General features: G+C 41.1%; 2 protein-coding genes across 3 annotated transcripts in view; one reads left to right on the plus strand and one right to left on the minus strand.

Moving 5' to 3' along the window:
• The first annotated feature begins 570 nt into the window (after positions 1-570).
• Positions 571-22,046, plus strand: LOC133158462 (ligand-dependent corepressor-like). 2 transcript variants are annotated; one of them, XM_061285699.1, is made up of 7 exons: positions 571-709; positions 8,595-8,660; positions 9,050-9,129; positions 9,207-9,339; positions 9,465-9,782; positions 9,861-9,966; positions 16,659-22,046. In XM_061285699.1, the coding sequence occupies exons 1-7, from the start codon at positions 613-615 to the stop codon at positions 20,944-20,946; spliced, it is 5,088 nt and encodes a 1,695-aa protein (XP_061141683.1). In that variant the 5' UTR covers positions 571-612; the 3' UTR covers positions 20,947-22,046. The 2 variants fall into 2 exon arrangements, with proteins under 2 accessions (XP_061141683.1, XP_061141684.1); XM_061285700.1 differs by lacking the exon at positions 16,659-22,046 and adding an exon at positions 11,641-16,500.
• Positions 22,047-24,573: 2,527 nt separating this feature from the next.
• The window catches only part of slit1a (slit homolog 1a (Drosophila)), a 68,101-nt gene continuing 65,826 nt past the window's right edge, over positions 24,574-26,848 (minus strand). Inside the window, exon 37 of the mRNA XM_061285705.1 lies at positions 24,574-26,845. Within this exon, the coding sequence (XP_061141689.1) occupies positions 26,604-26,845 (242 nt within the window). The 3' untranslated portion in view covers positions 24,574-26,603. The remainder of the gene's footprint in view (positions 26,846-26,848) is intronic.

The following is a 26,848-nucleotide window of genomic DNA, read 5'->3' on the forward strand; positions in this document are numbered from 1 at the left end:
CCTCTTGGAAATTTAAGATCAGGGGATGTTTGAGAATATTTGCCATTTTTCACATGTCCTGAGTGTTGTTAGTCACCTAAATGTTGAACAAAGGGTGTGATTTCCCAAAGTCAAATTCCTTGTTTGGCACGCTCAAACAAGGCGAATAAAAAACTCTTGAATCTTGAATTTATTTAACCTTCATGTGAAATACATTTTAATTTAATACTTGTTTATTTTACTATATTAATGCGTAGTGCTAATGTTCAAACTGCCCAATGGCCTACAATAATATCAAATACTTTTTTTTAAACTTAAAAATCTGTCTCCTATTAGATGAACATTTGGGGCTTCTATACTACTGTATTTTAATTTTGGTTATCACTGTGCTACTGGAGATATATGTTATTTTCCCCCGGTAGTATTTGGTGGGAAAAGTTTGAGAACAAATGGCTTATTTTATCCATTTGTTCTGTACAATACAATACACTATAACAATATTAAGAATATGTTTAGAAAGAAGCGTGTGGGAATAGGGATTTCCCTTCACACAGCACGTCGACGCGCGCGTTCACGAGTTCAGAGCTTCCTTTCGGCGTGCGGGTGCCCGCCTCCGGAGAAGAACGACAGAAAATGGCGAGTCAGTGTAAAAAGCAGCAATGCACCATCGACAGGCGCGGCTTTCGGCAAGAACTTGACTCGTGGCGGCACAAACTCATCCACTGTGTAGGTAAGAAACGAGCCAGCGACACCAAATCGAATTTAAGCAGCTGCAATCGGCGTCGGTTCGGGAGGCTTCGGTGTAAATAATCAGCTATAACCCAACTCACTTCGGCGCATCTCGAGCGACTTTTTTTGTCCGCAACTATTATCCTCAATCGGAGTCATTGGATGAATATTGCAGCTTGTTTGGCGTGTTTTTGTTTCATAGCTCTTTTTTTAGCGTTCGTGTGGGATTTAAACTCTTTAAATGGGGCCGAGTGTAATTGTAGTTTGTTTAAAGGGCACCGTGCTCGCCTTAAAGGGAGTGTCACAGGAATTATTATGCACCCCGTCGGCCGAGCAGCGCATCCCCGTTTCTTTAAATGAAATGCGCGTTCCCGTGTGTAGTTATCAAGGGTACATCGCGATTAATCCGCGTGATCGTTCTGGGTTGAATTTGAAGAAACATCGCGCTTTTTAAACGGGCTTTTCTCTCCTGGGCACGCGCATGACCACAATGAGGAAGTGAGTGGGGGGACTTCCGCTTTGGAGCGACTGCTTCTCCACCAAACACTTGCAGAAAACATTCCGCGAGGATGTGCCTGCAAATGTATTATAATGCAGTATTTACATTCATGAGTTGCGTTGCTGTGCTGTGCTGCAGCCACTCGAGTCATGGTCAGCTGAGCTCACAAGCGCTCATCGATTTGTGGGACCTTGGACCTGTACAACGTAGACGTCAAACTAAAGGGGACCAGATTCAGCACGCCAAATCCATTTGATTTATTTGTTGATATTTTGAATGTACAGCCCAAAGTTAAGTGCGTTAGCTCCCTGTTTCTAGCGAAATGCATTAATCTTTTTAACTTGGGTGGGAAAGCTGGAAGCAAAATGCAAGTAGTTATTTAGAGTACACTGCATTTTTGTGCTATTGTGATTGAAATGTGTTTTATAGCAGTCCATTTTTAAAAAAATAAATTTCCACTTTTATTGAATGTAACATTTTGCCATACTTTTGATGTGTAATTGGATCATTTCTGGTTTTTACAAATAATACAAGCATTTAAAACTATTTCTAACATAAATTAAATGATAGGATTGTTTAGTTGTCCGAAATGGTGGTCCGCCTCGGGCTGGGAATGGTGACCCAATTTGAGAGTCAATATTTGTTTCCATTTAAAATCAATCACCAGTTTTTACTGTTTTCATTACTGTCTATACCAGGGGTGGGCAAACTTTTTGACTCGCGGGCCGAACTGGGTTCTAAATTTGGACCGGAGGGCCGGACAAGGAGCAGATGGACGTAGGCGTTGTGTGAAATCATATAAGCGACCTGTAAAGGTCATTGCATAAAAGATCTTGGCCTTTAGTAGGTAGTAAAGCATGGATATTCCAAACAATCTTTTTGAAAACAAATGCATTTATTAACAGCATTAAAAAAATAATAATTCACTAAAAAACTGCTATCAGTGATTCTCATAAAATACGACACTGTTATTATGAATAACAATCTCCATCACTTCAGTGCCTGCAGGTCAGATTAATAAAAGATGTTTATCTTATGAGATCACATCAAATGGCAAACATTCTGACCAAATATATCATCTTGAAGAATCGGTGAAAGCATACATCCAAATAAAGTAATCAAAACAGCAACACGGTGAGGGGTATCTGAAAATCAGAGCAGAGTTTTAACTCGCAAACACCTGGTAACAGAGGTGAGGAAACGGGAAACACCTCCTTAAAGTAAGCCTTAAGAACTTTACAGGTTAAGATTAGTCGCAAATAGGTGGTGCATCAATGTCCTTGAGCATCCTGCATTGTTTGAAAATGAGAATGGTCGCTAGTTTCAATCCCTGCTATGTGTACAAATCATATTCAAAATGCATTTTTTTTACAATAAACTTGAGAGCCTCCCGTTCATTTTCAGTGGGAACAGTGTTGTTGGTCTCCCTTTTTTGCTAGTGCGTCATAGTCTGGAGTAAAATTTGTTGTGGCAATTCTTAGGCGAGATCCGAGGTGTTGGTCCGTTTACCTTGATCTGTGACGGGTTGATGTTGATGTGGCTGAACGTCACGTCGCGTACGTCGAGCCAAATTGGCCACTCTTTTTTAACATTCGGCACTCACTTCTTTTTTCGGGCCACTCATTTTAATGGAAGGATTCCAGGGGAAGGTTTGTGGGTGGCTTTAGCGCAAAACTGCATCTGAAAGCTCAGCGCGCGAATTATAAGAATGCTGTCGTCAAAGCCCACGCTCTAAATTCGGGACTGATACGAATAGAGCGAGAGTGCGCCAAGTCCGTACTACTGAGTACGTACACGCACTTGTGAGTGTGCACCGAGCTTTCTGACACGGCTTCCGGTAGTAAATGCGCAGGCGAGCGCTTCGCCATCTACTGGGAAAACGCAGTCATTGCAGGCAAAATGACCAAAAAAAAAAAGTTTAATAATACAATTTGTTCAGGGTTGGCGGGCCGGATTAAACGGTCCCGTGGGCCGGATGTGGCCCGCGGGCCGTAGTTTGCCCACCGCTGGTCTATACAATGCAGAAAGGCAAGTAAGAGGCCTGTCTGAATTGTATCCTTAATCAGCTGTTCGAAAAGTTCTTGGCACACAATGTATTCCGTGTGGTCTTCTAAAATAAAGTTGTGGTTCCACTTACTGTTGCTGTTCCGTCAGCTCGTATTAGTCGGGTCATTCTCCTGTGACCTTCACCATCACTGGTCATTTTCTCTGGGTTCATTTTCTCAAAATTAGGCTATTAGCATCTTGGTGTTAATAATTACAAGGATATAGTATGTTGTCACCATTTTTCAAAATAGCTGTTCTAATTTATTTGTTATTACTAACAGTGAACGTGATTAAAAAACAAAACAAAAAAACCTTCCCGTCGAAATGGCATGATTTACTGTATGCAATTGAGATTTGACTCATCGGTCCCGTGATTTGCTTTGTGAGTCACCAATCCGCCCTTCCTATGAACAACTCCCATAGCATCCTTCTTAATCTAAAGGAACGTCACTAAAATGCGCGCCAGTGTTGACGTTAACACAAAAGGAAGAAAACACAGCGGTAAAAAAATAAATAAAATCACTCGGGCGTCTTGTGACGCCGCTGATCTCAAAATGTCACATTGCATCAGTCTCATGTACTGTAGAGTGGCCACCATGCATTGCGCCTATTGAAATGCACATGCTGTGTACATTTTAAATGCAAGGTGGTAGATGCAAGAGATTGTATGGGTAACTTTTTGCCTATTGCCACCAGGTGAGCGCTCACTGTGGATGTAGCCAGAACAAAATGCCACTTGCTTGGTTGTGTGCTCACCGCTTGACACCCCAAAAGAAGACATAATAGTTGTTTGTCACATGCGCCACACCCCTTTTTATGATTGACAAGCGTCCCTTGTGTTTGGGCTGCAACTGCATGACAAACACATCAGCCCTCTGCCCCGCAGAAAGACCTTGTGTGTCCACCACAACAAGGACATACTTTTGTTTGGCTTTTGGGTTGGAGAGGGCTGCCGGCACGCCGACACCATCACCCGGCTCGTGCTCAAATGGACATTTTGTATTGGCGTGTTTCTTGTGTGCAGTAAAACCACGGAGGCCGAGACAAGGGCAATTGTCCCATAAGACAGGAGCAACAATTGTTTGTATGTTTGCTTGTATGTGCGTTCATGGCTCAGCAGCCCCCAGATGTAAACCGTGTCCCTGACGGAATGTCAGATTATTATTTTTTGATTAGTGGGTCCACAGGGTCTTACATTTGCCCACATACATACCCAAAAAGCAAATACTAACCTCGGGCAGGTTGCCTTATTTATAATTTAGACATATGCATGTCCCATTTTCTTTTACAGTGGGCCTTAGCGATGTGCTTTTGTCCGACCACTCCCACCCCCTCTCCCTCCCCAACTGAAAAGCAGCAGTTTTTATATCCATTAATGGTCTTGTGAGTGCTTTTCTGTGGCTTACTTTTCTCGGTTGTACAAATATAGTTTTTTTCATGTTTGACTTGACTCATTTTTTTTTGTTATTCAGAGTTTGTGCAGCTTTGCACCATTTGAGTGTCAGTTTCCATCAGATCATGTTAAGTATTCATGTACAGTACTGTACTACCTTTTTTTTTTTTGCTCTGTAGATGTTCCACAAAACTGCCAGCTCATTCCCTGCCATTAAAGCTGATCCATCGACTGTACAGTACTAACAAGGACGGCGGTGTGTAACACACAGCTTTGCTTATTCCTGTATGTGATCTAATCTTCCAGATAACCTCCAGATTTTCTGGCTAGCCCAGAAGCTTCTCTCACATGCTTTATAGCCACCCGGTCTCCGTGATGGACTAGTTAAGGATGAACATAAGTCACGCTGCGTTGCTCAGCTAATTCATGCAAATTTGCCATCCCGCCTCATCTCGTCCCCATTTTTAGTCTTTACTGTCATGGAATGGTTGCTGCGTTATCTCAGTGACATGCAAAATTAACACTCGCCATCGGAACGGTGCTGCATGTTTTTATAGTCTTTAAAGATTAAAAAGCGTCATTGTTGTTGTGTTTTGGGAGGAAAGGCAAACATAGCAGGTTCATCAGCCTATGTTTTAGCTGCACTGTACACTGATTTGAGCGGAGGGAGCGCCACTGCCACTAGAGCCCGAGTTGTTGCACTGTATGTGTACAGTAGTCGAAGTGGGGGATGGGCCGAGTGGGGGTTGATGCATTGCCGTTTGCCTTGAGCTGCGCAAGCAGAAGGGTGGGTCATACATAGGGAAGGAAAGCTTATCATGATAAGAACTCATTTTCACATAGCGTCTTGCCTTCAACCATGTTTGGTTTATTTGGGAGATGTGTTACACCCGAGTAACTGAATCATCGTTTGACAAAATTTGCAAGAAAAATGCATAAAGAAGAGGAAAAACTAACATTCAGCTGTTTTTTTTAAACTGAGCTTCCATTCAGATGTACTTACTAAATCAGTCAATACTCGCATACAATTTAGAATGGACGGATGAATGGATGTGCAATTTAAGGCGGTGTCCAGCCCTATTTTGGCATTGACGACTCTTTCAAATCTCATCAGGCGTCGTGCAACGTACAACACGGAGGGCACAAGGAGCTGCAGTTCCCCACAGCATTTATGCAAATCAGATCATTCCTGAAATTGCTCTTATTTCAGTTAGACTATCCAAAATGTAGTATTTTTACCAGAAATATTATATTTCTAGACACAGATGAAGGAATAATGCAAAGCATGTGTTTTTGTGTTGTAAGCTTTGTTATAAGCATTAGCATTCAGAGTCTACAATTGGTTCAGACGGCTTCATTTTAGGCCTGTTGCACACTACTAGTTTATAGCGCATTTGTTTTGCTTTGGAATTGTTTTGATGGACCCCAAAATAACTGTAAAACGCCAACGTTCATGCAATTTGGAATGTTCTCCTGTGGCAAGTATTGCAAATTATGAGGCGTTGACTGTCAACAGTCACATGACCGAGTGAGAATGTTGACCATGATGAGGCTGACAAGACCTTGAAGTGCAGACAGCAGCACACTAAACGATTATTGCCACACCGTTGTGTTTCTCCATGTGTTTTGTTAGCTGGAAGAATTCCTTTGGTAAAATCACATTCATTTACTTTTTTTTTAGTTTTTCTTTTTATTTGTAGACAAGGATGATTTCTATTCAGTTAACATTACAACACACGAATATACCATGTCGGCCTCTCCGTCACCTTACCAAATCAGGATTTGACTCGCGAGCTCAGTTAGGTATTAAAGATGTAGGTCAGGACAAGGGTTTGGCAGATTGGTCAGTGCTCACCTTGATCAGACTTAAGCAGCAACAACACTCTCTGCAAACTCTTAATCCCTACCGTTTATAGCCATGCTTCTTTATCAGTTCGTTGGTTTTGTCAAATACAATAAATTGAGCCAAAGGGAAATTTTTCATATTGCTTTAATTCAAACAACCAAGGCTGTTTAATAAATGTCACTCCATATTTCGTCATCGTCAATGTAACATATTCGTGATGATGTAAATATAGTACGTAATCTGGAACAATGTTGAACTAGTGTTGGAAAGTCTTAATGTGTTCCCTCATGCCAATCGCTGATGAATGGAAAGCTACTTACTTGATTTTTGTATGAAAATGACTAATTCTGGATGAAAGTCCCGTCCTCTAATGAAGGTTAATGACTTCCTGTTAATTCAATTAGGACTTTAGAAATGAAGATAACTATCCTATTAACCCAATGACCCGATTCTTCTTCTCAGTCGTAGCCAAGTTTCAATATTATGAGGTTTTAGGTATTACTTTTTTTTTCTTTACCCCTTTTCTTAATAACTTTTCCGTTTGTGTGCTTAATTTAGTATCTGGCACAAATTTGTTCATTCTACTTCAAAGCCGATATTCGTAGCAGCATCTCAATTATGTCCCAATTCTTTGCGTAGCCTAGTTAAAATAGCAAAGGTTCTTTTTTAGAGTGGATCTTGTAATGTAAAAAAGTGGCTCTTCACGCCATAACACCTGCAATTCTTCACACTTTTGGCATAGGCAGTAGCATTTCATCATTGGCCATTAGATTCTGTTTTTATTTTGTAAAGCTTGCAGAAAAGATAAACAGGCCATTCATATTTTACACGCTGCACATGTAGCTGCCTGCATTTCGTCATTTTTATTTTAAAATGCAAGTTTCCGCTTCACAAATGGTTTAACTTTAAAGATGAATTTGCGTACACTATCCTCTGCCAGTAATAGGAAAGAGTTAATAATGCCTCAGAGTCATGGCGTTACTCAATGACACAGTTTTTAAACGCCCGAAAGTGAATTCTTGGAGAGTAGTTTGATGTCATGGTGCTGCTCTGTCAAATGAAAGTGGATGACCTACTTTCTGGGCCTGCCTCCAAAATATTTCAGAAGTAGGATTGGATGGCTTCAGCTGAGTCCTGTGCTGTAACCCAGAAACAGACTCGTGCTGCAGCTAAAGGCAAGGCTGTGTGTTCCACCGCTTCACGCCAACAGCCCCCCCCCCCCCCCCCCCCTTGCTCGCTTTGGCTGTATATATAAAAAAAAAAAAAAAAAAGGGGGTGGGAATTTCTAGGGAGGCAGAGAGAGTGCATTTTGAACACATGACAGCGCTTGGTCCAATTGACTGAGTTGGCAAAGAGAGTGGCTGCTTGGGGATCGTGAATTGTAAGTACATCTTTTACTGAATTGTCACTTTTTATCCTCCTCTCTTGTCAGATTTATTTTCGTGGCGCCCTTAAACACAGTTGGGAATAATGCACACATTTTACATGCGGCTCAGTGGACAGATGCGCCATGTGACCTCTTTAGCGCTTGATTTGATGTATGTAGTGCATTTTAAATTGGTTTTGTTGGCTCCGCAGCAGTAAGCGTGCATTACGTACAGTATGCACATGTTGTTTAGTCTATGCAATGCTGAGAGCTTTTCAACAACAGGGTCTGCAAAACCCCCCCAATTTCACATTTGGGATTGTTTGGTTAGATCTGCTGAGGCTGCTAATCAGCCAGTGGAAGCTTCACAGGGCTGCAAAGAATGTTTTGATCATTTCACCTGGCAGTCATATTTACAGTATGCACTCGCTCCCTAACTCTGTAGTTGCTTCAGTTGCCTGGCAACAGGGGGGATGAAGGGTATGTTAGTGTTAAAGTAAAAGAAGAAACGCAGGTTGACAGCTGATAGTGTATTTTACCTGCAGCGGGAGGGGGGGGGGGGGGTGGTCTTGCACACCGTTGTTGTCAAGATGAAACGGACAGAAGATGGATTAGACATTTTTTTCTAGAAATAACAATCATGTGCCACGGTTTTCTTTTTGAGATAATTGCTCTCATTTGAAAGATTCAAAATATAGCACAATTTCTTAACCATATGTCATGTCTCTTCCTTCAGGTTTTGAGAGCATTCTTGAAGGTCTGTTTGGCACAGAACTGGTTGAAGACCTCCAACTATTTAAGGGTAAGTATCTCACAGTGCCTCTTAACATACAAGGCAGGTGAATGAATGTATTGTATTGCATGATCTGTTGACTGTACCATGCGGTGCCCCTCCGCATTGACTTTTCTTAACAAGGCAGCAGAAGAGACAACCAAGTCGGTGTTTTGTATGGCGCAAAGCCAGTCAAATATCCTACGGTCGTTTTAATAATGCATGCTGTGATACAACGGGAGTAATTGTGTTTCCATCATATCTACACGGTCAATATTGCTTTAGTTGAAGCGGAATTCATACATTAACCTTTGAGAAATGAATGAACTTGATTTAGCCCTCCAATTGCAATTCAAGTTGATCTCTGTTTGTCTTCTGCAACACATTTTAATAGCGTGCCGTGTGTTTGATGTCCACAGACTTGGAGCCTGTCGCAGTGTCTGATTGGTCATTTGATAAAAAATGTTTATTCTGCTGTTTTAGAAGGGACAAAGTTAAGGTAAGCGTTCTGTTTTCAATACAGCCACACGGCAGCACACGTCCGTGTCTTTTCTGAGCCGTTTCAACACTTCACAGGAACACTTGATTGGCTTAAGTAGCGAGGAGAGTCAAGATCCACTCAAACCTCTGGTGGTGAAAGATCAGACCACCATCAGCAAATTAGAGAAGCAAGCTGAGGAATTTCTCAATGCAGTCCTCTGTAATAAAGGTGAGTGATTTAGCACTGTTCTCACACTCACTTAAAGGTGGGAATGTGATTAACGTAATGATATCACTCCGCGCGGGGGCCCGAGCATGGCCAGAAAAATGATCCTGTCCCCTCCCCACTTTCAGATGTGCCAAGTTTCTCCGACCCACACATCCCAGTAGTGGCGCGGGAGATCCTCCAGAAAATGATCCGACAGTTTGCCGCTGAATATACCTCAAAAACCAGCTCTCCTCAGGATAGTGACTCAGCGCCCCAGCCAAGCGCCGACCAAAGCCCGCAGACCCCAGACGTGACTCCTGGGGCCTCACCAAGCAGCCCCGCTGCCACCGTGGCGGGGCCCGCACACAGCCACAACCCTGTGCTCAGCAAGCTCCTCATGGCTGACCAAGAGGCTCCTCTTGACCTCACCATTAAAAAGACCCCGTCTGAGCCCAGTGAACAAGGTAGTGTCAAACCAAATAGTCTGGGGCGGTGTTGATTCACTATTCAATGTCAACTCAGCTGTGTGTCATTTTCAACAGAGGGAGTCCTTGACCTGTCTATCAAAAAGAGTCGCAATTGCAGCAGCAGCAACAGCTTACCGGTCCCCAGTCCGCGCCTTACACCCAAGTTGTCTGCAATCAAAGGGTAAGAAAAGTTCATTTCTTCAGTTCTCCCCTTTTGTTCTGATGTCTAAATAAAAATCAAAACGAAAGCCACAGTTCTAACTATTTGACTCATACCCGAAACTAAAATTATTCAACCGGGCAGACATTTTTACTCGATGCAAAACCTTTTCGAGTCTGAAAACCCGCGCGAGGGTATTCTCAAACTGAAGTTTAATTCATCTGCGCCTCTTTACCATATTTATTGTGCCGGCTTTTTAGTTTAAGAGACTGTACGCTGTAAACGTGACAGTCACTGCTATTACAGCCGGGTGACGTAATTAATCGTGTGCGTTTTAAGAAGCTTGAAAAATTGTGTGTACAGTAGCCGTCGTCATAATTGTTTGACGAAGCACTGTTGAGCTGTAATTCAGAATACAATGCACTCCTTGTGAGTGAAGTTGCATTCATTTTGCATATGTATATAGGGTTCATTTTAAAATAATTAAAAAAAAAACAATTCCAATATCAAACTGCCATATGAATCCCACAGGAAGGATTTGAAATGATATTCAAAGAGGTTTACGTGGTGAAAAATAGCAATTTATGGGCTGTCAAAACAACGGCGTCAACTGTTCGTCTGTTGTTGTGTTGGTAATAGAACTAGTTTGCATTTGATGTGTGCAGTCAATCAACATTCACGTCAATCATCTGTCGAGCAAAATTGCCGCTGCCAAAGCCATGAAACTAAAAGTTCCCTCGGGAAGAGATTTATGCAAATGGCACTGTTATTTCACGTTTCTTTGTTGATGAAACACAAATTCGATGAGATCCTTTGAAGCCGATGTAAGGAACCTACAGCCCTTCATCTAATACTAACGCATTTGCTATAGAGTCCTACAAACTCTACCCACAAATTCTTATGTAGAGTGATACATTTACAGTGAACCTCAGAGGACCAAAAAAAACTTTCCCATTCACTTAAAACAATTAAAATTCCACCCATTTTTTGAGATTTACAATACCTTTATTTTTGTTGTAGTTTTTGTCGCATTGTTACCTATTTTTGATTAATGAAATAATCTTGAAATAGATTTCATCAATCCTGCTTGCTTTTGAATGGGTACATCATCAAAATGTCATGATGAGATTGAACGCAATGTAGCGCTCCCCGCCTCATTTCGTAGTCACCTTCCATTGATTAGGCTTTGATTTAGACATAAACACAACAATCACCCTCTGCTGGCTTACTCTTTTATTGCTGTGCTTGTTCAGTGGTAACGTCACACGCAAAATGTCAAAAGCTCTCAATGCATTTTTCATTTTATTTTAATTAGTCGTGTGCCAAGCTGCCTCACAGCAATTACAATTACTGGAATCGCATCCTCTTCTTTTGGCTTCACCCATTTTTTTCTTTCTTTCTTTTGTTTGCCTTCTTGTTTGATTTTTTTTTTTTTTTGCCTATTATATTCCATTTGTGTCTTTTTTTTTGTTGTTCTTGTTGTAAGAAAATAAATGTCTGATTTGAGCCTTTTTTGTTGTTAATATCACAACCAACCATCCAGTCTTTTAAAGCAAAAGAGTGATGTTACCAAAGCAAGGTCATATAATAAAGGAGTGGCCAACATCCTCCCCTCCCCAACCCATCCTCCTTTAGCAAAGCGAGAAAGGCACTGTGCAAGCTCTGCTTTCACCCAATTTCCTTCCATCCAATCAGGCGATCCTTGAGCGCGGACCGACAGGATGGGAGGAGGAGGGAGAATATCGGCCACTCCGCCCGTTATAAGCCCTCCTCGTCTTTCGCGTACTCTCTGCACATCAAAGAGGAGGTTGGTCTGGAAAGCGACCCAGAGTCACCTCTCAGCCATAACCACGCCACCAGGCCCGCTGACCTCTGCGGAAACGGGACGGGGTCCTGGAATTCCAAAGCTCATTTCGGAGCACTTCTCAAACTGAAAGCCAGCAGTGACGCCGGCGAGCACCTTAAAGACATTCCCAGGTTGTTGGAGGCCGCCAGCCTCTTCTCCAAGTCTCTGTCGTATGGTAAAGGAAGCCACCAGGATGCCTGCCAAGACCACAGCGCCTCACTTTATCATTCCAACTTTGACCTCAAGATTCCTCAGGTGCGGGTTTTGACCACAGGAACAGACTCGACTTGGGATCCTCTGCTTTTTGAAAATTCAGGTTCACTTTTAGAGAATGGCCTGGGAAAGAAACTTCATTCGCTTCTGCCCCGGCAGAATCGCAAAAAGACCAATGGCGTTTTCTGGCCCAACAACATGGATCGCCAAAACTGTGCCCTGGATTCAGAATCTGACCTCGCCAACAAACCACCCAGGAAGAAACGTGGCCGTTACCGCCAATACAACACGGAGCTGCTGGAGGAGGCCATTGTGGTGGTGATGGGTGGCAAAATGAGCGTATCCAAAGCTCAGTCCATCTACGGCATTCCCCACAGCACACTGGAGTACAAGGTTAAAGAGCGCATGGGGACCTTGAAACATCCCCCCAAAAAGAAACTGAGACTGCTTAGCCAGCTCGATGACCAGAGCCCTTCTCATTTCCCAAAGAGTGAAGAACTCCAGCACATCTCTGAGGAACGAGAGAGCTCATCCACAGAGAATGGGAGTGGTTTGCATGATGGGAGCCTATCACCAAATTAAGAAGAGTAACCTTAGATATGTATAAATCATTTTTAACCAAGCAAGGCATGTTGAATTTATGTCCGTAAGCCCAAGTAGTTCTTTTTTGATGAATAATTCCTTGTATTTGGCTATTTAAGATGGCCAGCCATCGACTTTTAACATGATCTAGATGCACTACGAGATTTGATTGATGTGCGTAATATATTTATTGTAGTTTTAGCTTCTCCCATTTAAGTTATTCCCCCATTTACATTCTGAGTTCACCGGGTTCAGAAGAAAATTGAAACATGCCTAAGTGGCGCCCCTCAATGTCTACTGCCAGTACTGTTTTAATCGCTCAGTTTTCCCTTTGTAGGTAGTAGGCCTTGTAAATAGCAAAGCATGAGCATGATGGTGTTATCATTATTTTGTAAATGTCTGACTGAAAGTTTCAGTGGTGCGTTTCAAATGCACATGACAAACTGTATATTCAAACACTAATGAACTCCAAGTATGTGATGGCCCCACAAAGTACTAATAACTACTGAGACAGGTCTCCCCTTCTTTTTTTTTTTTTCTTTTTTTTTTAGCAATTAAGCACAACAGGTTTTTTTTTTCTGTAATATATCTAGATTCACTGTGCTCTATTTATGAATGGTAATAGTTTATTCTCAATGCCTTCACAAAGCCTCAGGTCACGTCAGGCTATGGTTTCAAGACCTGTCTTAAACAGCGGATTCACTGTACACTTGCGCATACTGTACTCTATACCTCAGTCACATATAAGCTTCAGTAAACACTTGTCTCCTCTTTTCCCACCTCAAATGTAGTGAATCGGCAATAATTCAGGATGTTTAACTTACAGGATAACAATGTGCCCTACTTTCAAATGTCTTCACAGCTTACCTTAACAGTAGGTAGTATTTCTGTGCCGGTAGAAGCCTTCAGTGATTCAAACGGGTCACTTAGGAGAGCTTAGCTTTTCCGATAGCAGGCTTCAATGTCATTTCTCGGTGGCAGAAGAAAACATATAGATATGAAACCCATCATACTATTCATAAGAGTGCTAATTGCAACAACATGATGGATGTGGAGTTGGTCACTCACCTGTATACAGTTGAGACGGTAAAGCAACCGTTATTTATGGAAACACACATTCAGGTTTATTCAGTGGAATAGTTTAGTGCCAGTAGCAAGATCTGTTTTGATTTAAATGGCTGCAGTTTGTTTTGAGTGGCTGATCTATTGACATTGACTGCACAAACTAGGCTACATTATATGTAATCCTTTTTTTTTCTCCAGTGCAGGACATTTTAAGTTTTTTTTTAATTTTTTTATTTTTTTTATTATTATACTGGTAGAAGTAACTGAATATTTTCTGATCCACTGGGACAGCTCAGTGTGCATTATCACATATACCTCAGGGCATTCAAGACCTACTGTTCACTTATCAGGTGATTACATGTATGTAGCAAATCATGCAGGCTTTTAGGTAGACACCATGTTTACTAGAGGTTTCTCTATACTCCAGTTATTATTATTATTATTATTATTATTAAATGGTTTGCATTTCTTCTCAGAGGATTTTATGTAAATATATGTACATTATTTGGTTATGTATGAGTGGGCCAAACTCACATTCACCACATATACACAAACTGCCGGCTTATCCTAAATTAAATCGTAAATTAATGAGCAGATACAGAAATTGACTAACATCCATTTCAAATATGTCAGGAAAAAAATAAAAAACATTGCAGTGACAATCATCACACATCTGTCAGTCAAGTAGTCACTTGACTGGCCCTTCGATTTTTAAGCAACTGGTTGGCTAGCTGATGTTATCACAGATGTATTTCTATTTATCATGCTTACTGAGATATCGTATGTCGCGCTGAAAAGTTGATTACAACTGATGCATAACAGTTATATGGGTGCAGCCACATAGTTTGTACATAAGAAGGTAATTGTGGTTGATAGCGTGGTTACACCTTATTTTGTGGACAAATGGTGCTGAGAAAGATTCAGAATTTTATGACCTGTTCTTTGATTGGAAAAAATAAGGAAAATGTGTGAATGCAGTGAATGGAATGTATTAATCAGTTTTTATAAATTAATAGATGATTAATCATTGTTTTATCAATCAATGAATGTAAATTGATCTAATGAGACGTGTTCATAGACACTGACATATATTCAATTGCGTGAGATTAAATATATCTATTGATACATGGATACAAAGAAATTTACTTTTGTCCTGTGCGGACACTTATTTTTTCCCATCACTATTCCGAATGAGCCAGGACAAAAAAATTACTCTACCATTTTCGCTGTCTTATATATGATGTAGAGATGTTAACATAAAAATTGAAGAAAAGGAAAAAAAAAAAAGAAAAATGTAAATTACTTTGCATGCCTGAGCTATCTACATGTGAGAAGTTTGATGTATACTAAGGTCTGGTCTTTGAACTACTACTGTTGTACATGTTCTTTATTGTCGAGTAAATTGTGTGTTAAATTCGTGAGCCTGAAATGTTCAGAATCTGTGCAATGGGTCACTCAGGATAGAATATCTTCATAGTCTGTAATATCCAGAGTCATTTATATCCATATTATACTTCAGAGATAAGTTATCACATTATGAAATGTTGTGCAACTGGCTTGTGATGTAATCGGCAGTTTGCATTTTATACTGTAGTGGCTATTTTGAACAGGTGTTAAGAGAAGGCATGCGTGTGGTGTCCGTATCGCTGTGCTGTAGTGAAAGGGCGAGAGAAACCCTCAGGGATGAAACCCTTACCATTCAGAATTCAGGTACTTTATTCCTTAGGTTTTACCAGCAGGGATTGACGTTAATTTAAAAAAAAACACAAAGTGCCAGTATGGCAATTCTTATTTTTACTCTGAAAAATATTTTTAATCCCTTAAGATTTACTTGTGAAATATTTTTGCCATACTATATTCCGATTTAAAAAGAAATGCCTCTTTTCAGCCTCTCTTTATTTTTGTAGTTTTAGACAGTGAATGTCAATGCGACCACAGCTGCGGGTAGGAGATGGCTTCTTATTACCATTTTCTGTCCTAGCTTACCTTTTCTAACACAAGCCTGGATTTATTTGGATGGCTCTTGTTACACTGAAGGGTTCAACTAAGGGGGGGTGCACCAATCTTGCCTCATTTATGCCTGCTGCACAAAAAGCGGTAACCGATGTAGTTCAAAGTGTAGCTTCTTTCATTTTGAAATAAAATGTATGCTTTTCCAAAGTTCAAGCTATAGCTTTCAAAGTATTTGGTATCAAATTGGAGATTTGAAATTTTCAAAATAAAATATTAATTCCGTTCTATTTTAAGTGTCTCAGGAATCCATTTTCTAGACCACCTTGTACTTTTTCCCCAAATGACGTTCATTGGAATCCTATAAAGTTCTGTTAAAAAAAAAATAGCAAACTACAGCGTGCAAGAACTTTGTGCTCAAAACTACCTCACTGACATAATGTCAGTAATATTTATGAAATAGAATAGACTACAATACATCTTTATCTATATTGCGCTTTCACAACAGCTTTCAATATTACCTGATGTAATTTAAACCTTACTCTTGACTCCATGAAATTTCTCCCACATAAAGCTCTCATTTTTACATATATCTATACCCATTTTTATTTGGTCTGTTGAGTTAATTTAAAGAGCACTTGTTTATATATATTTTTATTTGCACGATATAAAAAGTTGACACAATGTATGTATTCTGTATTTGCCCCAATGTATTTTGCGCTTTCAAGTGGTAGAAAATGTAACTTGTTTTAAAGTCAGTGTCTTGTGCATGTGTAGGATTTTCTTAATGTGACAATAAATAGTGTGCAAAGAAGAAAACTGTAATATCTGTAACAATGTAATTGGTCAAGTTCACTGGATTTAAATTGATTTAAATAAACACTTATTCTTCTAATAAATATGCAATGATAAACATTTTATGCCCATTTATTTTGTTCAACTTCTACAACACAACTTTTTTTATTTTTTTTATTGTAAACCCACTATTGACTGAGAAATAACAGCAGTTGTTTTTTTTTTGTAATGGCTCATTTCTTTTCTATCTTGTTTCCCACAGTGAGTGTCAGGACGTGCGCATTGCAAAGGTGAAAGAACTCCAGTCCACCTCAACACTGGAACAGTTCATGGCTAAGCTCTGCCGCCAACATCAGAGAACAATTGTTGACGCCATAGGTTTCCTGCAGAAGGAGGTCGCAACCTCCAAGACACGGCAAAGTAGTGACACTGGAATCCAAGGAGCAACCAGCTCCACTCCAAAACCTGGCACATTCACGCCTGAGAAGTTTCTTAGTAAATCAACACCAAAATTTGAAGTTTTGGATATGTCATGTTCTATCCAAAGCTGTAGTGTCACAGAAAGAAATCCAGAGACAGTAGTTCCATTGACATCTGTTGGTGTTTGCTCCAGGGTGGGTCTCCATAGCCCTGGGTCCAGGAGCAACCAAGTTCATATCCCCATGGATGCAGAGAACAACCGCAATGGTGATCATGCACCTCTCAAGATGAAAATCATGAAAAGTAGTAATGTTGCCGCTGGTAAAAAGTTATCGTGTGTGCTGACAACCTCGCTTACATCAGACTCTGATTCGTTGGAGGACAAGCAAAGTAACTCAAATTCCCTGAACACAATGAACACTCGTAGCGCTAGACTCAGCTCATCTCTGAAAAGACAATATCAATTAAGTCAAATGCATCATGCAAGGCAGAGCAGAGCTGCGTGGAAAGCTGAAGGTGTTCCACCCAAGCAGTGTAGCGCAGATTTACCACGAACTGCCAGGAAGACCATCCGGCCATCGGCTCATCAACCCCCTAGACACTCTCCTTACAGGACAGTTGATCCTGATCTTGGCCACTGTGACATTGTTTACATTGACAAACCAATTACAGAGTGTTTTAAAGATAAACGTAATTTGATTCCCCGTCGCAATGCTAGAAAAAGCACTAGGGGACATTTGTACTCGGATGAAATCTGGGAGTTAAAAACTGTCCGCACCTTGGCTGGCAGAGGTAATATTAACCCGATGCCAGAGTTGATTACACTGGTTACCCCCAAACAAATGCTTTCCAAGCCTGAAGGTGTACCCCCCATAGATATGCCTTTTGCTTCAGCATGTCGAGAGATTATAAGTGAAGGCACATGCTCAGAACAGACTGTTGAGACGATAGTTCCAGGGACAGGAGATATTGTCGAAGTGGCAGCCGGTGAAGTCGAAACAGTTGTCGTAGAAACTAGTCAGACAGATCAAGCTCAGAGCCGGTTGGAGACCCCCTTCCGTAAAACATACTCTCTAACAGAAAATACAGTAAAAGATGGCACAACAAATATCAGAACAGATGTTGAATCATACCAGTTAAAACATGATCAACCTTCTGGAAGTGAGGAACAAGTACCACATGCTTCATTTGAAGAGGCAACGCAAAAGGAGAATGAGCCCGAACCGGAAAATAATGCATCTACTGGCAAAGTTATGTCAGAAACAGCTGTAGAACAATCAGGCAAAAAGAACGAGCAAAAGGTTGAATCTCAGATTTCATGTGCAAATATACAGACCAGTGAGCTGGTTACGCTTCATATTAGCACACCATCACTCATGACTCATCCAGAAAACCAAGAGACTGAAAAGGCAATAGGCAATGCGAGATCCCAGGAACCACACCAGAATATACGTTCTGAAAACAGACAAAACACCAGAAAGTCCAGCAACTCTGGTTCTGCTGACCAGATAAAGAGCGAACTCGAAATTCCATCGGCCGCTGTTAAAAGTGTTGAACCTGTAGCGACAGTAGAACAAGATGATACATATGATATTTCTTCAAAAACACTTGATACACTCTTAAAGGAATTACCTCCTTGGCGTAGAAAAAAAGGCACCGTTATCTCTCTGCCAAAGAGGTTACAACAAGCAAAGACGATAATCGTGGGCTATGTTAATGGGAGACCCGTATCGGCCTCTGACAGAAGCCTGCGCCGTAGATCAAACTCCAGTAGCACCTCACCAGTCAAAGAAACTCCGAAAGTACTGAAACAGGATGAGGTTGATTCAACTGAGACTAATTTGGAAAATAATTTCCCTGAAACAGAAATGCCCAAAGAAGAATCCATCGTGAGCACACCTGAGTGCCCACAAGTTTCAGCATCTGACACACCAGAAAGCCCAACAATTAAACCCTTACCCAAATCCATTCCAACCCACAAGCTCGTTCAGCAAGATGAACCAACAGAAACCAAACGACAACTCAGATCAACCGTCCAGAAACCAGATGAAACTCTTGCACCTTCTTCAAATGTGGTCCCATCCATTTCACCTCCAAAACCTGCTCCTCCAGCGCTGTATCCTTTTTGTCCTTCTCCTCTGGCAGAGTCATTACCACCTGTACCCCCTGAACCATCACAAATGAGCATCGGACCAAACACACCAGTGATATTAAACATCGAGCAAACTCAATCAATAGAAGAAACCCCGAGTTTGCTCGTCAGACAAAAGTTAAGGTCTTCAAAGATGGGAGGAAAGGAAAGTAAAAATGAGAACCAGCAGCTTGGTGTAGAGTCAAGCAGTCCAATGGAGGATCAGGGTTCCCATAAGACTGAAACATCCACAACTGAAACAAGAGGAAAACGTGTTCTTAGAATGGAGCCCATGACACAGAATGCTAATGTGCCACCTTCAGTTGACAATTCTGGAAGTTCACATCTTAACAGCACCTGTAGAGTAGACAAACCCACAAGAATGCCACTGAGGAGTGAAAGTAGCAAAGCCGAACAGTCTCCCTTACCTGCCCCTCAATCCCCACCAGACAACAAGAAGCTTTCTTTGCGATCACAAAGGTTGTCTTCACCTTTTCCCGGTTCAGTCTCAGCATCTGTAAAGAACACTGAAGTGACATCACTGACCAGAACGTCTCCAGATAAAATAACGAGAACTCAGATGAAGGGTGCTTCATTATCAACCTTATCATCAATCGCCCCTGTTATGGGACCAAGACACCAGCCGCGCAAACAGATCAACAAGTTCTTAGAGACACTGACTGGAGAAGAAAATAAACAGCTACTTACTAACTTGAACCTCAAATATGACAAGATGCAGAAAGGCTGGTTGCAAATGGAGAGAGATGGCCAGACAACAGCAAAATATAAAAACAAAGCAGACAGGCAGGCTGCCATTTGGAAAAGTAAGCGCAGGGCTCGCAAGCCAAAGTCATTAGAGCACCAGAAGTGCTCACCAGTGCAATTGCTCTTCATGAAGGACTACAAGCTCTCCAGTATTTGTCGCTGGTTCCTGGAGTCAACTGAAACAAAGTCTCTCATCATTGTTAAGAAAGTAAATACGCGTCTTCCGTCTGAAACTCAGCTTTGCTTTCATAGCTCGTCCAGCGGATCAGGAGCCTCTCAGGGTGTTTTTCCAAGCTTACAGGCAGAGCGTTTAAAGAAGCATCTCAAAAAGTTTGCCGTCACCTCTCCTGTAAAGAGCAACCCCAAAAGTCAAAAGCTGATAGCCAAGGCCCTGGAGCCAGAGACAGCTTCCGTTAAAGGCAAAGAGAGGCGAGATCATCTCAGCGGTGCTCACACTTCCAAACAATCGGACATCTGGCTTGCTGCTCAGGGACAAGGTGAACCCCAGAAAGCTCCCGGCAAGCCCAAGAATCCGGCGAGTGCCAGGATTTTGAGAAAATACTCCAACATCCGAGGAAAGATGCAGGTTCAGCAAACCAACGTGCGTTTAAAAGGTGTCCCCAATAACTTAAAAACAAGCAGATTGAAAAGACTTTCCACAGAATCCGTTTCTGAGTCAGTTGTCCTTCCTTCTCTGAAGACACCAAAAATCCCCCTACCTGCTACCAAGACCTTGAAAACCACAAAAATCTTAAGAAGGAAAACATTTGCCAGGAAGCGGGTGATGAGACGTCGGGCCGCCAAAGCTCAACATGTCAGTCGGGTAACAAGGTGCTCACAACGACTGAGTTCTGTAGTCAGCTTATCGAAGAGCAAAGGGGCCAAAAAAACATCAGAAGAGGACAAAGATGCGGAAAACGGCTCAAATGCTGGCAAATGTCAAACAAATGACTCGCTGGAAATCAGAGATGCTCCAGAGGCCACCTTGCAAGATGTGGATGTCAAGCCTCCAAGTGTTACTGACCAGGTGTTGACAAGATCCCAGAGAAAAATGGAAGCGGTGTCAAAAAGGTCCAAGTTAGCTAAGGAACAAGCAGCTCTCAAGCTAGCCAGGAAGGCTGAGCTCATGGGCAAAAAAGGTGCTGTAAAGAGAAATCTCTCTGCCGTTTGGTCGCGTACCAGATCGCAGGAACTCCTGGCAACACCCGTTAAGCGCACCAGGACGTCCAGATGAAACTGACCTTTTTGATCTGGAACTCTAATCAGGAAAATCTTGAAAGATCTTGGAAAAGTAAGACCTCACTAAAGTCAGTATGCAAACGTCTTTGGTAAGGCTTTGACTTGACAAACTGCAAATGCGCTACTTTGCTGGGTGTCAGCTCAGCGCTTCAGGGACTGCACGCGTACCACGGCTTTTTTTTTTTTTTTTTTTTTGGGTTGTGTTTTCTCACACAACTGGCCAAGACAAAAACCTCATTTCTGTTTTTGCTGGAGTCTGTGGCATCTAGCTGACACTAAATCATGTTCCCTCCGTTTTCTTTCCTCATGAAATGAAAACTTGACATCTTCTACCCGCCTTCCAATCACAGTCAATGGCCATGTGACTGTCCTGACCAGGTGCCTTATTTATAAAGTTAAAGAATGTTTCTAAATCTGAACTGTCCTTCTTGTCGGTAGTTTGAAAACAAAAGCGTATGCAAATAATTTCCTCGTGTTAACTTGACGGACAAGTGTATTTTTTGATGCCCACTTTCATAGCATTAACTCTATTGCATTAAGTTAAAGTACTTTGTTTTATTCAAGGACGTGACCTCTATTTATGTCAAGATGCATTCAAACAACCGACTAGCAAGCCTCCCAGGAAAATGATGAACTGCTGGGAATGTTTTAGTCGTAGGAAGCCTGTGTAGCATTAAAGGAACATTACAGGCTGTTTGAATTCACATTTACCACTTTTATCTCTTTCAATTTCACCCTCCTTGATGTCGAAATGTGAAGCCACACTATGAGTATCATTTTGTTTTTTGGTTACTACTGTTTCTATTTCATCCTGGTCGTCCCTGTCACATGTACAATAAATGCAGACCCCCCTCCTCCTTGTTATTATCGTTATTTAAGTATTGGGTGTCACCACCTAAATGTAGCCCATATGAAACAGCCCACCAAATATTCAAACTTGAACATGTTTATTCTCTACACTTGCTATTTAATTATTTTTGTTTTGTATATTAGACAGAGTGCTTTATTTGTGGTAATCTCAAAAATGATCCGTGCTCATGTGAAGATGGTTGTATTTTTTGCTGGAGTTGACATAAAGATGGGTGAATTTGTTTACGTTGTCTTTTTGGTGTTTTAATTTACAGATCTTTCATCCTAAAAGGCACAAAAACGTTTAATTGTGTGGCTAATGGAGAAAATGACATAACTTCCCGTTCACGAACGAGTCGTGAATTGAATTTCCCGCTCCCCAACTGAACGGATCTGAGGGCGAACGAGTCAGTGATTTGCATTTCCAGTTCATCGCGAGAATGCATCGGTGAGGGAACAAATCCTGACTTTCCCGTTCGCGAACGAGTCAATGGGTCAACTGCCTTCCTTCTCGTGGATCAACAGATCAGTCAGTGAACGTGTTGCTCAAAGTTCAAAGTCACTTTATTGTCAATCCCTTCATATGTCCAGACACACAAAGAAACCGAAATTTTGTTTCCTCCATCTCACGGTGAGGAGACACAGTACACGATAAACATACAAGTAGACGACACAAAATAAAAACAAGAAGGCACAAACAATAACTAATAAATAATAAATTCCTGGCGTGAATGATATAAGCCAGAATGTAGATTTACGATTTCCCAAGGAAAGAAAGAACCACTCACTGAAACACCACTTTTATGCAAGTTTTCTTCAAGCTGACGGCTAACTTTATTGCATGAAGGGATGCGCCGTTATGCAACAACGAGGAGATTATGCTTCTCTTTGGGTAGTCTTGATTTTTTAACCCTTAAAATAACGTGTATGCATACATACGCCTAAATATTGTTATCCAATATATCTACTGCAATTTCACATTAGATTGCTGGTTTGAAATGTAATTTTATTATCATTATTTGAATAAACATTCAAACCTGTTAAAACTTGTCTGGTGTTTTATTCCTTGTTTTTATTTTTTTGGGCATGAAAACAAACTCTGACATTTGGTTAACTCCTTTATATGACAATATGTAGGTGTGTTTTACGTTGTGTAATATGTGTTGGTGTCCTCCAAAATAAAGAGCAAGTAGTCAAATACACATTCTTGACACGTACAAAAAATGCATAAAGTTATTAGGTACACTTGAAAATGGTAGTGTACCTAATAGAGTGTCCATGTGACATCATTGATCAACCAGCCAATGGGGGTGAGGACGGGTGTGGCATTTCTCACTTTCAGTTCATCTTTGGCCATGATTTTTCACTAATGAACTAGCCTGTTATTAGCTACACCTGAAAATGGCGGCGTACCTAAAGGAGTGTCCATGTGATGTCACAGATCAAACAGCCAATCAGAAAGTGGGGGTGAGGGCGGGTGTGGCACTTTTCACTTTCAGTTAAGCTTTGGCCATGATTTTTCCCTAATGAACTGGCCTGTTATTAGGTACACGTGAAAATGGCGGTGTACCTAATGGAGTGTCCAAGTGACGTCACGGATAAACAGCCAATCAGAAAGTGGGGGTGAGGCACTTTTCACTTAAACCAGGGGTGCCGACCTCCAGTCCTCGAAGGGCTGCGTTCCAACATGTTTTCCAAGTACCCCTCGTTAAGCGCACCTGCGTGAAAAGTTTTAGCTCCTTTCACGTTCTGCAGTAGCTAAAACTTTTCACGCAGGTGCACTTAACGAGGGAATCACACAGACACTCCATTAGGTACACCGCCATTTTCAAGAGTACCTAATAACAGGCCACTTTATTAGGGAAATATCATGGTCAAAGGTCACAGGTGTCAAGCTCTAGTCCTCTGGGCCGCATTCCAATATGTTTTCCAAGTTACCCTCGTTAAGCGCACCTGCGTGAAAAGTTTTAGCTCCTTTTACGTTCTGCAAGAGCTAAAACTTTTCACGCAGCTGCACTTAACGAGGGAATCACACGGACACTCCATTAGGTACACCTCCGTTTTCACGTGTACCTAATAACAGGCCAGTTCATTAGGGAAAAATCATGGCCAAAGCTTAACTGAAAGTGGAAAGTGCCACACCCGCCCTCACCCCCACTTTCTGATTGGCTGTTTGATCTGTGACATCACATGGACACTTTATTAGGGAAATATAATGGTCAAAGGTCACAGGTGTAAAGCTCTAGTCTTCGGGGCCGCGTTCCAATATGTTTTCCAAGTTACCCTCGTTAAACACACCAATACATGGTGTCCAAGTGATGTCACAGATCAACCAGCCAATCAGGAGGTAGGGGTGAGGGCGGATGTGGCACTTTTCACTTTCACTTAAGCTTTTTCCCTAATGACCCTAGTGGCCTGTTATTAGGTACACCTCATGGACACTACAATAGGTACACTACACAAGGTAAAAAAAAAAAAAGAATAAATAGAGTAGCGAACGATTCGGTGAACGATTCTTTTGAACAAATCATTTGAGTGATCCGGCTCTAAAGATTCAGTTCACTTAAAAGAACTGGAATGCACATCACTAGTATGTATGTATGTATACATACATACATTCTAAGTATGTATGTATGTACTTAGAAGTGAATTAATCTCTACCAAAATGACAAAAATGACATTTAAAACCAGAATGATTCTAATTTTTGTCCCACTTATGGAAGAGTGTAGGGTACAGTCACTTGTGCATCTAAGGGTTAAGAAGACAAATGAGTTGATAAAATCACACACATCGAAGTTTAATGAATGAAAAGAGTGGAGGTTTGGTAAACATTTTGTCGGTGGCACTACATACATTCAGCATCATTTTGGGACTTATTATTTCACTTCAATCCCACCATCAAGTCATGTGACAGAGAAACAAAGTATTTTTACAACATTGTGTGGTTTACAAGAAAATAGTTATCATAGCTCATATGATAGAGAGTCTTATTGATTGAGTTACAGAACATCTCAATAAAGCACAAGCACCACTAAGATGGCTACCAAGAAGTTGTACTTGCACACCAAGGAGACGTGAACTGACGGAAGCCAAGAAAAAGAAAAATCACATTCCACAAAAGGTGTGCCTTTATGAGGCCCACGGCTTAGAAGGAGGACGGTGAGCGTCCGTACGGTTACATAATCACCAGAATCCCAATCCCAGAACATTATGTGATCCATTCTAAACTAAAGCACAGCTAAAAGTTACCACTTCATGAATAAGCATATTTAATATCTGTACACATTTATACATTCAGCTATGTGCTCACTGCAATTGGCACCTCAAGAACCGCCCCCCCCCCTTTTTTTTCGGAATACCAGCTAGAAAATGTCCTGACTTCTCATTATATGTCAACAGTTGTGTGGCTGTAATTTTCCTAACACAACTCATGCGTGACAGCAGCTTATGATGCATGTTTAACTTTAGTTTAATCATCTTTAAATTGATATTTTTTCATCTTTTTCTTCTTTTTTGTGTTTTTGAAAATATCAGGAAAAATGCAATGCAATTAAACGCATTGCTGTACGAAAAAATAAATAAGAAAAGGAGCGAAAACAAGCCGATGTGCTCATGAATGTGATGTAATATTCACACGGAAGACGACATATACAATATTTAATGACAGAGTTCTCGAGCAGACCAGCAGTGGCTCTGTTACGTGTAGAGATGCACTGCAAAATATTTGAATATTTTAGGAAAATCTTTATATTTCAGTAGTTCCAATTCACTGCACACAATAAAATATTTCACGATTTGATTTCGTTCAAATTTGGATGATTATGGCTTACCGCTAACATAAACCCAAATTTCAGATGACTCCAACAAACTCTCTTGTATTATGTAACCAACAACGAAAACGTTTTTAATATGGAAATTAGGTAAGAATTGTTTTTTGAAAAATATTTTCATATGTTTAACCTGTGCAATGTGTCTAATTTGAACTACTAAATTAAACATTCCTAAAATATTCAGTTTTTGTATTTTTAAATGTGTGTGTGTGCGTGTGTGGCCCATTACTACTTGCCATTAAATGTTGGGCAAATTATTTATAAAGTAAAAAGACCAAGCCAGCGCCTTTTACCAACAACCTTCCACGTAACATAGAAAAATACTATACCAAAAAACCCCAAAAGAAATACAAATATATATTTATATATATATATATTAGAATCTGTTAGGCTTTTCTATATAAACGGGGAGATTTCTTTTTTTGAAGGTTACATGGTGAAATAAAATACAACAAACAAAAAAAATGAGAAATTAAGATGATTCAACAGAAAAAAAACATCAAATCAATTAATTATAGAGTTTTATGTGTTTTTTTATCAGCAAAGTTTTTGCTCTTCTTGTTTTTAATACTGCAGGTGTCAAGCAGAGGAGACACTAGATAGGCCCCTGCTAGAGGGAGGGGCCAATGCATGCTGGGGGACTTGTGGAGCCCAGTTAGTCACTGCATCCGCACTTGATTATGTGCCACTCGAACATCTTCTTCGCGTGTGCGTGGATGTGTGTGGTTGACAAACAACTTCCTCTCATGTGGTACTCGGCTTGGTCAACAGTCCAGCTCTCCTTTCATTCCTCCCCACAGACTGTCCTCACTGCTGTTTGTGGGGGGAAAAAAAATCTCTGGAGCCTTTTGAGTTGAGATTCTGTGATACTGCAACTCACAAAGCACGTCCTATTTTACAAGCATCAGAGTCCATAATATATAGATAGAGGTTTTATATATACTCTTTAGAATCTCTCATTTCCATTGCGGTCTAGACGGCACAGCCCACGCAGCCACACTTGATGCTCTTCTCCACCTCCTCGCTGAAGGTGCTGCCGTCGCTGCACTCAAAGGTGTATTTCCGACGCTTCATTCGCTGGCTGCCGCAGCAAGCTCCCGTCTCGCACATGCCACTGCATTCCACCCAGGACACGGTGCGTGTCGTCTGGCAGATGGCGTAGCCCCTCTGCACCTGGTAGAAATCCCGCATGGGCTCACCCTGGCACGCCGACTCTG

The sequence above is a fragment of the Syngnathus typhle genome, linkage group LG8, assembly GCF_033458585.1.
Source record: "Syngnathus typhle isolate RoL2023-S1 ecotype Sweden linkage group LG8, RoL_Styp_1.0, whole genome shotgun sequence".
Lineage (NCBI taxonomy): Eukaryota > Metazoa > Chordata > Actinopteri > Syngnathiformes > Syngnathidae > Syngnathus > Syngnathus typhle.